Genomic DNA, 12862 nt, shown 5'->3' on the forward strand with positions numbered 1-12862 from the left:
GCTGACCTCCTCGGCCACCTCGAGCCAGGCCTTCTTGGTAGCAGAGGGAGGCCACCTCCTCCCATCAGATGGGAAAAACGTTTCCCTCCTCCTCCTCCTCCTCATCCCATCGAGCAGCACCTGGAGTGAGGAGTCTGAGAACCTTGGAGCAGCCTTGCCTCTGGGCTGCTCCATGCTGCCAATTTAGTTCTTTGCTGCAGGAGGAGCATTGGAGGACTGCCCCTTTAAATAGGGCTCCTCCTGCTGACAGCCTGTGATGCGGGTGCGCAGTGCGCCCGCTGCGCAGGTCTGGAACGGGAAACCCGGAAGCACGTGTAAGTACATTCAATTAGGCTGCGATCGTGAGTGGAGCACCCTGATTTCACTGGGCCCGTTACCCACGCTGCCAACCCGCCTCCCTCCTAATATCGGGCCCTGAGTTTCTCAAGTCTCTCCTCATAACTAAAGCCTCTTATCCCTGGTATCACCTTAGTGAGTCTCTTCAGAACCCTCCGCACAGCTTTGACATCCTCACTGAAGTAGAAGTGGACACAAACGGGTAAACTTTCAAAACGCAAAAACCTGCGGATGCTAGAAATCTGAAACAAAAACAGAAAATGCTAGGTCAGGTAGCATCAGTGATGAGAACAGGTGAGATAATGTATTGTCAGAATAGGACGAAATTACAGATGAACAGCTTTTAGAAAGGAACAGAACAAATGGAAGGGGGAGGGAAAAATCGTGTGTGCATTCACGGGACCGCCTACACACACTAGGGAAGAAATACAATGACCATGACTGCAGTTCTGTAATTCCCTCTCTAAACCTCCGCCTCTCTACCTCTCTCTCCTCCTTTAAGACACTCTTTAAAAACCCACCTCTTTGACCAAGCTTTTGGCTACCAGTTGTAATATCTCCTTCTTTGGCTTGGTGTCAAATTTTGTCTAATCACGCTCCTGTGAAGTGCCTTGGGATGTTTTACTACTTAAAGGCGCTATATAAAAACTTGTTGTTGTTGTTGTTGTTGTTGTTTGTAAAGTCCTTAAATAGAAAAAAGGAGATTCCGCTTTAGCATTCCTGGCATGGAATTACACCTGTCAGGAGCGCATATCGGGGACTAGTGTATCCTTAGCCTGTAATTTTCAGTCTATTGAAATGAAAAGTAGACAATAATGGCTGCGTGTGTGTAGTTTGCCGATAGGCGTTCCTGGCATCATAGTTCCACGCAAAAAGCACCGAATCTAGTAAGTTACCCTAATATTTTAACCGCAGCCTAACCATGACTTGTATTGGTTTACCGCTTTGTTTTTCCTTTATGCTCCTATTTATAAAACCAAGGGAAACATAGTGTTTTTAAACAGTGTCAGCTGTGGCTCAGTTGGTAGCTCTCTCGCCTCTATGTCAGTAGGTTGTGGGTTCAAGTCTCTCTAGAGACCTAAGCACAAAATCTGGAAAAGCAGGGGAGTTCTCCCCAGTGCTTTGGCCAACATTTATCCCTCAACCAACATCATTAAAACAAGATTATCTGGTCACTGTGGGACCTTGCTGTGCACAAATTGGCTGCTGCGTTTCCTACATTATAACAGTGATTACACTTCAAAAGTATTTCATTGGCTGTAAAGAGCTTTGGGACATCCTGAGGTTGTGAAAGGTGCTATGTAAATGCAAGTACTTTATTTTTTTCCTTTTCATCAACTGTTATTCCCACTGCTAAGGACTTAAGTATTTGAACCCCAAGTCTCTCTGCTTGTCACTCCATTTAAAGTTTTACTATTCAGTCTGTATTTGCTCTACTTATTTTTTCTCCCAAAATGTTTTGCCTCACGTGTGGCTGCATTAAATTCCATCTGACATTTACCTGCCCACTAACCTACTAATCTACTAACCCTGTCTGAAGTCACATACTCCTCACAGTTAATGTTGCATTTTATAAGTAAGGCACATTATTCAAAGTGCGCACCAGAATACAAGTTTTTAAAGCAAGCTCAATCCTTCCTAAAGCAAGTGGGCAACTCTGTCCATTCCCTACCCACTATTTTATCTCCCACCATTTGCTTGAAAAGTAAAGGAATAGAGTATAAACGTCAGTCACAGCTGGTAGTATTGTTTCCATTTAGTACTCTGCTGATGTATCTCTCAGCTGACACAAGTGGCTAAACTGTTGACATTTGTTTTGCAAATGTGGCGGAATAATTTCCTCCCACCAATTTTCTAAGCGATCCCATAAATTAGCAATCCACATTTTGTACCCCGTATTGAACAAAGTTGTTTATCCTTTTGTCTTGTGTCTTTCAGAGGAGAGGGCGCAGAGACCCAGACTGCAACTTAAACCTCGCACAGTCGCAGCCCCCCTTAACCAGGTAGCCAATCCAAACTCAGCCATATTCGGTGGAGCCAGGCCTCGGGAGGAAAAATCTGAAAAGGAGGAGCCCTAGCCTGGCTGGACTTCATGGAAAGTAGGCACGGCACTTTCCATTGCTACCACTCAACAGATTTCCTCTTGTCTTCTCTTCGAATTCTCCACACAACTCTGAATGCATGTTGGCCGTTTACAGTGGGTTTTTCCTTTAAGAACACTCCAACTTATCCGTATTTTAGTGCCTGCCTGGTTCCGTCTTTTTGCTTTGAACAGTTTGCTTTCTGCCAGTGGGAGCTGCTCCCTATAAAAAAAAGGAGTCTTAAATGAATTTTTCAATGATACTTGTGAATATTGCTGTCCTGAGTTTCTCAACAACACAGACATGGCTGCTTCATTAGAACCTGATATTTTATCAACATCCCTCTCACCAAGCATAGTTTTCCAACAAGTATGTTATATGCTCAGATCTTTACACACATATGTGTATATATATGTACATAATATGTGTGCATAATATATAATATATAAATTTTATATATATATATACACATATATATCGATCTGAGAATATTGCATGCCCTGGAGAGATACTGTTTGAACTACACTGAAGACTCTGCAGTCCTGGGTCAGTCAGATAAACATTCAGGAAGAAATGGTGCATCTTGTACGTTCAGACAATGAGCAGCAGGCCCAGCTTCTCCCTTTCAGTGACCAGTTCCCATTGAATGCACCCACCAATTTTTCTACATCTTGTGCTGTGGTTCTTTTCCATAGAAGTTCTCAACAGTTGACAAACAAAATGAGTTCTTTTTACCAGACTGCATGGGCCACTGTTGTCCTGTAAGCAAACACCATCTGTCTATAAGTCCAGAAGAATACACATCCAACAGATCTCATTTCGACTAGGATCTTCAGAACGTCGGAGTTTTTAAGTCTCATTGAACGTAGAAAACTGTTGATTTTTTTAGACCATCCTAGATAACTGATGTCCCCCATTTAACCTCACTTTAAATATAAGGATTCCCAACATTTTACAAATTCTACTTCATAATATATAAAATAAATTTATGGATTTGGTATTTTGTGAATGATATTTTAAATAAAAGAAAAATCTTCAATAACCCTGTCTGCTAATGGGCTCCTGTGGAATGTTTCATTTTCCCTTTTACCATTAAATGTAATTGTAGTTGTTGAGCAAAGTTCTGCCTGTGATTTTCTCACAAGGGAAATCTCCCAGCCTCGGGTCTTCCATTAGCGTACGGGAAAGAAGGGGGGATGAGCGCGGGCCAAGCATGAAGGAGACATCCATAGTCGAGTTAACTTCGACCATGCTCTCGTACCCCTGGCTCGCACTGTGCCAACAGCAGCAACATTGGGAGTAAGTCACCTGCTAACCCGGTCAGCCAGGGCAAATGAGAGGGAAAGCAAGAATAGCAAAATACATTTGTAACTGTGACAGATGAGGGAAAAATTACTTTGAGCTATTTCCTGCCCTGTACTCCACAGTTCTAAATAGATCACTTACTGTCTTTGCATTGATATCCAGCTGGATTTATTCTTTTAATTAATATATTTCCTATAGAATTTCTTCAAGTCTTGCAGAACAACTATAGGAAAATATGTTTAATATGTCTTTCATCCAGTGAGGATTTTGACCATCACACTTTGGGTCATACTGCGGAACTCATGCAAATTTCTGTCAATTGGCTGAAATTTTGTGTTCATAAAACAGCGACAAATCACAACTGAATAGGCACAAAAGAAACCAATCTACATGTAGCAAGCAGCAAAGAAAATTACAAATCAACACTTTCAAAACATTTCCCATCAAAAATCAGTAGTCAGCAACCGGCTGCCAATAGGCAGGAGAAGAAGGTAAACTGATGAGATTGCTCTAAATATATTTTGAAAATCCTTTCAACTGCCATCTTGTTTTCTCCATTAAGTGGAGGAGTGATTACAGGAAATAAGGTTTGTAACATAATAAAGACAAAAAAAATTGCAAAATTTACAGAAAATTTATTAAACAATAGCATTTTCTGTCTTTGAAATGCCTCCATCGACACTTTCCATTGGAGGCCTATTCCCCTGAAAAGCCTGAGGCTTGAGTTCATGGGGGTACCCAGACCTATCACTGTCACATGAGAGACGCAACACGGTAACAGACTGTAACACCCAGCATGCTATCCACGCCTACAACTTTCAGAAAACTTTTATGATTGACAGCAAGATTGACCATTCACAGGGAATTTCCACCATTTCCTTCTTTCCTGTGATTCGGTAGAAAATGACCACGGATGACAACTTCCCTCCCCCAGAAAACCAATTTTAAGCACAGTGAAAGTAAGCAGATTTTTTTTGCATTAGACATCAAAAAAGTAAAGCACCAACTCTTCAACTTTTTCTAAGGCAACCTTGCTGAAAAAAATACAAATTACTTTATTCTAGGATCTGATTATCTAACCAGCATATTACATATGTGACAAGTTAATCTTTGCACTCTGAAATTGCCATTGTTTAATCTTTATATTTTCTAATTTATTCTAACTGCTTTGAACAACTGTACTTTTTTACCTGAGAACTGAAAAACAGCCAGCTAAAAAATAGTATTAACAATGGAAATTCTGTAGGAACTGTACCATTATTCAAGTTTGGAAAGAGATTCTGAGTAAACATATTTATTTTAGAAGCACCTTTTAATAACACTAAATACTGTAGCAGATATTTGGTAGAGAAGGAAAGATGCAAATTAGTATAATCGTTTCTTAAGTTTCATTGTGTGTGTATATATATAGAGAGAGAGATAGATAGATAAGATGGTGGCATGGGCAAAAAAGTGACAGTTGGAATTTGTTGTCAATAAGTATGAGGTGGTATATTTTGGTTTAAAAAAAATAAATGTAATAATTATACTCCGAATGGGGAGAGGCTGGGCGATGTGGAAGAGCAGAGAGATTTAGGAATTCAGATTCACAAGTCAGTAAAAGCAACACCTCAAGTGGATGAGGCCATAAAAAAAGGTAATGGAATACTGGGTTTTCTGGCAAGAGGTATAGAATGTAAAAGTCAAGACGTAATGGTGAATCTATATAAAATCTTAGAAAGATCTCATTTAGAGGACTGTGCACAGTTTTGGACTCCACACTATAGGAAGGATGTTGAGGCAATACAAAGGGTACAGCACAGATTCACTAGGATGCTGCCTGGTATGAGGAAATACAAATATGAAGAAAGAGTTGAAAAATTGAGGCTGTTTTCATTAGAATAGAGATTACAGGGTGATTTGATAAAGTTGTTTAAAATTATGAAGGGATGGGACAGGATAGATAGAAACTGATTGGATGATCGCTCTGTCCGCAAGCATGACCCTGACCATTTTAATTCCCTGCACCACTACCACTCTGATCTCTCTGTCCTCGGCCTTTTACACTGTTCCAATGAAGCTCAACGTAAGCGCGAGGAACAGCACCTCATCTTTCATTTAGGCACTTTACAACCTTCCAGACTCAAAATTGATTTCAATAACTTAAGATCATAACCACTGCTCCCATTTTTCTTGACTGCAGCTGCTGGTAATGGTTCTGCTGTTGCCGTTCACAGCTCCTCCAGATCGATCTTTTGGTTCTTAACTTGTCCCATTACCACCACCTTTGCTGTGCACCATCGTCCCTTTCGTCATTTAATCACTCTTGCCCTCCACCCTATCACAGACCTTCCCTTTTGTTCTTTCCTCCCCTCCCCTCCCTCCCCTCCTTTCCCTGGCTCTGTACTTGCTTGAAAACTTTTAACATCTTCCAGTTCTGACGAAAGGTCTTCGAACTGAAATGTTAACTCTGTTTCTTTCTCCACAGATGCTGCCTCACTTGCCGAGCTATTCCAGCATTTTCTGTTTTTATTTCAGATTTCTAGCATCCGCAGTATTTTGCTTTTGATTTGGATAGAAACTGACTGCTTCTAGTAGTTGAGGAGTCTAGAAAGAGGGGTCATAAATACAAGATTAAATTTAAGAGATTTAGGACAGACAGCAGGAGAAACTTTTATTTAACACAGGATTGCAAGGCTGTGGAATGCACCAGTGGAGAAAGTGATTGAAGCCAAGACCATGGTCTGGACATTAACTTGAAGCAGGAAGAGAGCGGGGGGGAGGGGGGGGGGGGAAATTTACAGGATCCAAAACCCAGAAGTGAAGTTGGCGGGTCAGAATCTCAGAATCTGCGATCGCAACTTAATTGAGGGTTAAAAAATTGACTTCAGAGTTTCGCACCCGGCAGCCTGTGGGGCGGGAGAAAGTAGCCAGGGAGAGATCAGAGTCTTCGGGGTTTGTATGGGGAAGGTTAGGGTGAGATCGGGATCTTTGGGGGTTGGATGGGGAGGCTGATCGCGGATGAGGGAGGTGAGAAGTCGGCCATCGTTGGGGAGGTGAGAAGTCGGAGGTCGTTGGGGAGGTGAGAAGTCGGAGGTCGTTGGGGAGGTGAGAAGTCGGAGATCGTTGGGGAGGTGAGAAGTCGGAGGTCGTTGGGGAGGTGAGAAGTCGGCCATCGTTGGGGAGGTGAGAAGTCCCCAACGATGGCCGGGAGGGGTCTCGGACATCGGAGGCGGGGGGGGGTGGTGGCCGTTCACGAGGGTTTGATCGCAGCAGGTAAGCTTATTGGGCCTGGAGGAAACACTCCTGGTCCTCCTGGCCCACAAGCAGTGCAATAAAGGCAGTTACCTCATGATCAGGCCCTTCTCACCTCCTTTTCACTGGTGGGATTCACGAGTCCAGGAAACTCACGCTGGAGGCGTTAAATTTAAAGGTCAGTAAAATTCAATTTGAAAAGATCTAATTAACGTCTCATGAGGACGTTAATTGCTGCAATATATACGTGCCCGCCTGCACTAATTAATGTCCTAGGTTACTCGCTCGCATCCAAACACGCCTCCGTTAAACCCGGAAGTGGGCGCATTGGAGCCGTGTTGCGGTCGCACTCGAAAAACATTTATTTTAACTACCCACCCGCCCCCAACCCACCCATTCTTGGGGTTTAAAATTCCCCCCATGTCAGCATTTAAGAAAGGTTAGATAGGTGGTTGAAACATAGGGGAATAAAGAGATATGAGGACAGGGCAGGCACAAGGGATGAGGACTACTGCTTGTTTGGAGGATAAACACTAAAATAGGCTGGTGCGGCTGAACAGCCTGTTTCTGTGTTGTAATGTGTTTTTATGTAATTTCTTGGTCTTTGTTACTACAACTCAAACAAATGGATAAACTGTATGCTTGGGAGTCGCTCCCACACGTTGCATGCAGAGTTTTATTTATTTATGTATAAGTGTACTACATTATATTGGATAAAATTTGCACGGCTATGGGGAAAGAGTAGGGGAGTGGGACTAATAGCTTTTTCAATGACACAGGCATGAAGGGCTGAATGGCCTCCTTCTGTGCTGTATGATTGTATGATTCCACTAAGGGAACAAACTTATTTATTTATCTACCTGGCATTGGTAAGGAAAAACATTTTTTATTTATTTTCCAGGAATCAATTAAAACACACTTACTTCACTGTTTTTTTCTTTCAAGCTTCTTCCCAAATCCTAATTGTGGAGGTTTACACCCCCAACACCCCTGCTCCTCCCCCTCCGTTTCAGTGGTTTATCCTGCCACAGCAGATCTGCTATTATTTTAATTACAAAATAGAAAAGAACACCGGATTCTATGTTTATTGTATTTTTTTTATTCCTGTATGGCCAGCATGTCATATTTCCCTTCCTTCCTTCCTCTTCTTTTATATCTTTCCACACACTGTTGTTCTTTTCTTATGCCTCAATGGCAGTATTGTTTACGGAAGCTCCTTAGGATAGGTTAAACCTAAGATTTAGAAACATAGCAAATAGGAGCAAGAGTAGGCCATTTGGCCCTTTGGGCCTGCACCGCCATTCAAAATGATCATGGCTGATCGTCTAACTCAGTACCCTGTTCCCGCTTTTTTCCCATGTCCCTTGATCCCTTTAGCATTAAGAAATATATCTATCTCTTTCTTGAATACATCTAATGACTTGGCCTCCACTGCCTTCTGTGGTAGAGAATTCCACAGGTTCACCACCCTCTGAGTGAAGAAATTTCTCCTCATCTCGGTTCTAAATGGCATACCCCGTATTCTGAGACTGTGACCCCTGGTTCTGGACTCCCCAGCCATTGGGAACATCCTCCCTGCATCTAGTCTGTCCAGTCCTGTTAGAATTTTATATGTTTTGATGAGATCACCTCTCATTCTTCTAAACTCTAGTGAATATAGGCCTAGTCGACCCAATCTCTCCTCATACGTCAGTCCTGCCATCCCAGGAATCAGTCTGGTAAACCTTCGTTGCACTCCCTCCATGGCAAGGACATTCTTCCTCAGATAAGGAGACCAACACTGCACACAATACTCCAGATGTGGTCTCACCAAGGTCCTGTACTCAAATCCTCTTGCAATGAAGGCCAACATACCATTCGCCTTCCTAACTGCTTGCTGCACCTGAATGTTCGCTTTCAGCGACTGGTGTACAAGGACACCCAGGTCTCGTTGCACCTCTCCTTTTCCCAATCTATCACCATTCAGATAATAATCTGCCTTTCTGTTTTTACAACCAAAGTGGATAACCTCACATTTATCCACGTTATACTGCATCTGCCATGTTCTTGCCCACTCACCCAACTTGTCGAAATCACATTGGAGTCTCTTTGCATCCTCCTCACAGCTCACATTCCACCCCAGCTTTGTGTCGTCTGCAAACGTGGAAATGTTACATTTAGTTCCCTCATCCAAATCATTGATATGTATTGTGAATAGCTGGGGCCCAAGCACTGATCCCTGCGGTATCCCACTAGTCACTGCCTGCCACCCAGAAAAAGACCCGTTTATTCCTACTGTCTGTTTCCTATCTGTCAACCAATTCTCAATCCATGCCAGTATATTCCCCCCAATCCCATGTGCTTTAATTTTGCACACTAACCTCTTGTGTGGGACCTTATCAAAAGCCTTCTGAAAATCCAAATACACCACATCCACTGGTTCTCCCCTATCCATTCTACTAGTTACATCCTCAAAAAACTCCAGTAGATTTGTTAAGCATGATTTCCCTTTCATAAACCCATGCTGACTTTGTCCAATCCCGCTAATGCCCTCCAAGTGTTCTGTTATCACATCTTTTATAATAGACTAGCATTTTCCCCACTACTGATGTTAGGCTAACTGGTCTGTAATTCCCTGTTTTTTCTTACCCTCCTTTTTTAAATAGTGGGGTTATATTTGCCACCCTCCAATCTGTAGGAACTGTTCCAGAGTCTATAGAATTTTGGAAGATGATCATCGATGCATCCACTATTTCCAGGGCCACTTCCTTTAGCACGCTGGGGTGTCGATTATCAGGCCCTGGGGATTTGTCAGCCTTTAGCCCCATTAATTTCCCTAGCACTAGTTTTTTACTAATACTGGTTTCCTTCAGTTCCTCCCTCTCACTAGACCCTTGGTTCCCTAACATTTCTGACAGGTTATTTGTGTCCTCCTTTGTGAAGACAGAACCAAAGTATGTGTTTAATTGTTCTGCCGTTTCTTTGTTCCCCATTATAATTTCCCCCATTTCTGACTGTAAGGGACCTACATTTGTCTTCACTAATCTTTTTCTCTTGACATATTTATAGAAGCTTTTACAGTCAGTTTTTGTGTTCCCTGCTAGCTTACTCTCATATTCTATTTTTCCCCTCTTAATCAATTTCTTTGTCCTCCTTTGCTCCCAATCCTCAGGCTTGCTGCTTTTTCTAGCAATTTTATATGCCTCCTCTTTGGATCTAATACTATCCCTAATTTCTCTTGTAAGCCACGGTTGAGCCACCTTTCCTGTTTTATTTTTGTGCCAGACAGGAATGAATAATTGTTGTAATTCCTGCACACGTTCTTTAAATATTAGCCATTGCCTATCCACCATCATCCCTTTTAGTAAAGTTCCCCAATCTATCATAGCCAACTCGTACCTCATACTTTCATAATTTCCTTTATTTAGTTTCAGGGCCCTAGTTTCAGATTCAACTACTTCACTCTCCATCTTAATGAGGAATTCTATCGTGTTATGGTCGCTCTTCCCTAATGTAAACAATCTTACAACACCAGGTTATAGTCCAACAAATAAAATTGTTGGACTATAACCTGGTGTTGTAAGATTGTTTACATTTGTCAACCTCAGTCCATCACCGGCATCTCCACATCATGGCTCTTCCCTAAGGCACAACAAGATTGTTAATTAATCCTTTCTCATTGCACAATACCCAGTCTAGGATCGCCTGTTCTTTAGTTGGTTCCTTATTGTGTTGGTCTAGAAATCCATCACGTACACACTCCAGGAATTCCTCCCTCACAGTATTATTGCTAATTTGGTTTGACCAATCTATATGTATATTAAAGTCACCCATGATTATAGTTGTACCCTTCTTGCATGCGTCTCTAATTTCCTGTTTAATGCCCTCCCCTACATCTCCACTTCTGTTTGGGGGCCTATAGACAACCCCCACCAACGTTTTCTGCCCCTTGGTGTTTCTTAGCTCCACCCATACAGATTCCACATAGTGATTTTCCGAGCCAATATCCTTCCTCACTATTGCATTGATTTCCTCCTTCACTAACAACGCTACCCCACCTCCTTTCCATTTTTGTCTGTCCTTCCTAAATATTGAATACCCCTGGATGTTCAGTTCCCATCCTTGGTCACCCTGCAGCCATGTCTCCGTAATCGCAACTATATCATAACCATTAATATCTTTGGACAAGTTTCACCTGCAGTGAAGGTTATTAGAAAGAACCAGGCCTACAGATATCCACATGAGAATGAGGTGGGGGGAGGGGGTCATTTTAACTTTTGACAGTATAAAATGGGCAATATTGGATCATTAACTTCAATGAAAGGAAAATCGGGAGAGACGTATAATGGGCGGCCAATCCGATATTGCTCGTTTTACACTATTGCCAAAAATTAAAATTGCCCCCAGATCCTTTCATGCTTGGACTGCTCAAGTCCTGTCGCATACTACGTCCCACTCACCCATCATCCCTGGCCTAGCCATTCTTCACTGGCTAGCCAATCCCAATACACTGATTTCAAAAACTTCAATCTTGTTTACAAATCCCCACCCAATTTCTGCAACCTGCTGCAGCCCTCATTCCAGACTCCTCTAACTCTGGTCTACAGTGCCCCCTCTTCCTCTACTCCATCATTATTAGACTGTTACTCTTCTTAGGAATTCTCTTCCTAAGCCCATCTGACTTGCTCCATCACTTCCCAAAAGCCTCCTTCAAAAGCTTCCTCATAGCCTATCTCTTAAATCAGTCACCTTCAGTCACCTTTCCTTACTCTTGCTTGGTATCAGTTCCCTCTTCGGAGTACCTTGGAATTTTTGTTCTGTTACCGGCACTATGTAAGTGTAACTGTTTGCAAGTGATTGCTATAAAGGCCGGGCTCGCCCAGCATCCAAAACAGTAGCGAAAATCCTCTATTAAAAGAATTGGCCCAATAGTTTGATGATGGGTTTTCACTAGTGTCGTGTGGTGGAGAGGTTGTGTGAAGTGCCTGATCACAGACCTCCATCAATGCTACTTGCACCAAAACTCTAGGAGGTGCAAAACATGAGCCTGGGAATGAGGCACTCTTATTTTTCTCTCTCCTCCCTGGCCAGTTTGGCAATATAAATGAGGTATGGTTCATTCTCTGCTATAACATGCTTTTTTTTCCTTTTACTGTTAATCCACTGTTAGAAGAGACAGTCTTTGAAAAAATATCTGCATTTTTGAGTTCCCTTTTGGCTCAGTAAGTAAAGACAGCACTTGGTGTGAGGCTGAGCCATACAGCCAGGGAAGTCCCAGATTAGATTCCCAGTCTTTCCAATCACCAGAGCAACTGAGAAGGGCCAATGCATTTGGCCTCAGCACCTCTCGGCTAGGAGAGAAAAATAACAACTGGGATTTCAGCTCCGGTTTACTGCGGCCATTCAGAGAGGAGAGGATTGATCCTGGTGGTGATACACCTATGAGTGAATAGCCTGCCGATGCTCTCCCCTAAAGGGTGGTCACTCGGACGAGGTTCTGAGGGGGGCCTATAGAATCCTTCCTAGCACAGGTTTGCTCCTTCATGAGAGAAGGGAAAAAACAGATCTCAACCCCACGTACTCATCGTCTCTTCATATCCCTCAATCCCTCCTCTCTAGAAAACATTTAGAGGATTAAATTATTCTTTCAACGTAAAGCCAGAGAATGCCTGTTTTCTCTGTAGTTAATGCCTCATTAATAAAATCACCTTGTCAGGCATTGCAAGTCTCAAAGCTGCATAGTTCATAATTACAGAGAGAAACATTCTTCCATTTTCCATTAAAGAAAAATTTCGGGCTCCTAGTTTTTACATGAATCCATCTATACTATTTGCTACAATGGCCACTCCAGGGAATGTATTCCATACGTCTACTGCCATCTGTATGAAAAAAGCCCACTTTGCTTCTTACTCCCAACTGCTTAATTT

General features: G+C 42.4%; 1 protein-coding gene across 2 annotated transcripts in view; it reads left to right on the top strand.

Annotated features, from left to right (window-relative positions):
* Nucleotides 1–3356, top strand: part of eif4h (eukaryotic translation initiation factor 4h) — a 73841-nt gene extending 70485 nt beyond the window's left edge. For both annotated transcript variants that reach the window (XM_068007953.1, XM_068007954.1), the window contains exon 6: nt 2275–3356. In XM_068007953.1, coding sequence (XP_067864054.1) covers nt 2275–2414 — 140 coding nt within the window. In that variant the 3' untranslated portion in view covers nt 2415–3356. The remainder of the gene's footprint in view (nt 1–2274) is intronic.
* The last annotated feature ends 9506 nt before the right edge of the window (nt 3357–12862 follow it).

This window comes from Heptranchias perlo, chromosome 28, assembly GCF_035084215.1.
Source record: "Heptranchias perlo isolate sHepPer1 chromosome 28, sHepPer1.hap1, whole genome shotgun sequence".
NCBI classification, from domain to species: Eukaryota; Metazoa; Chordata; class Chondrichthyes; order Hexanchiformes; family Hexanchidae; genus Heptranchias; species Heptranchias perlo.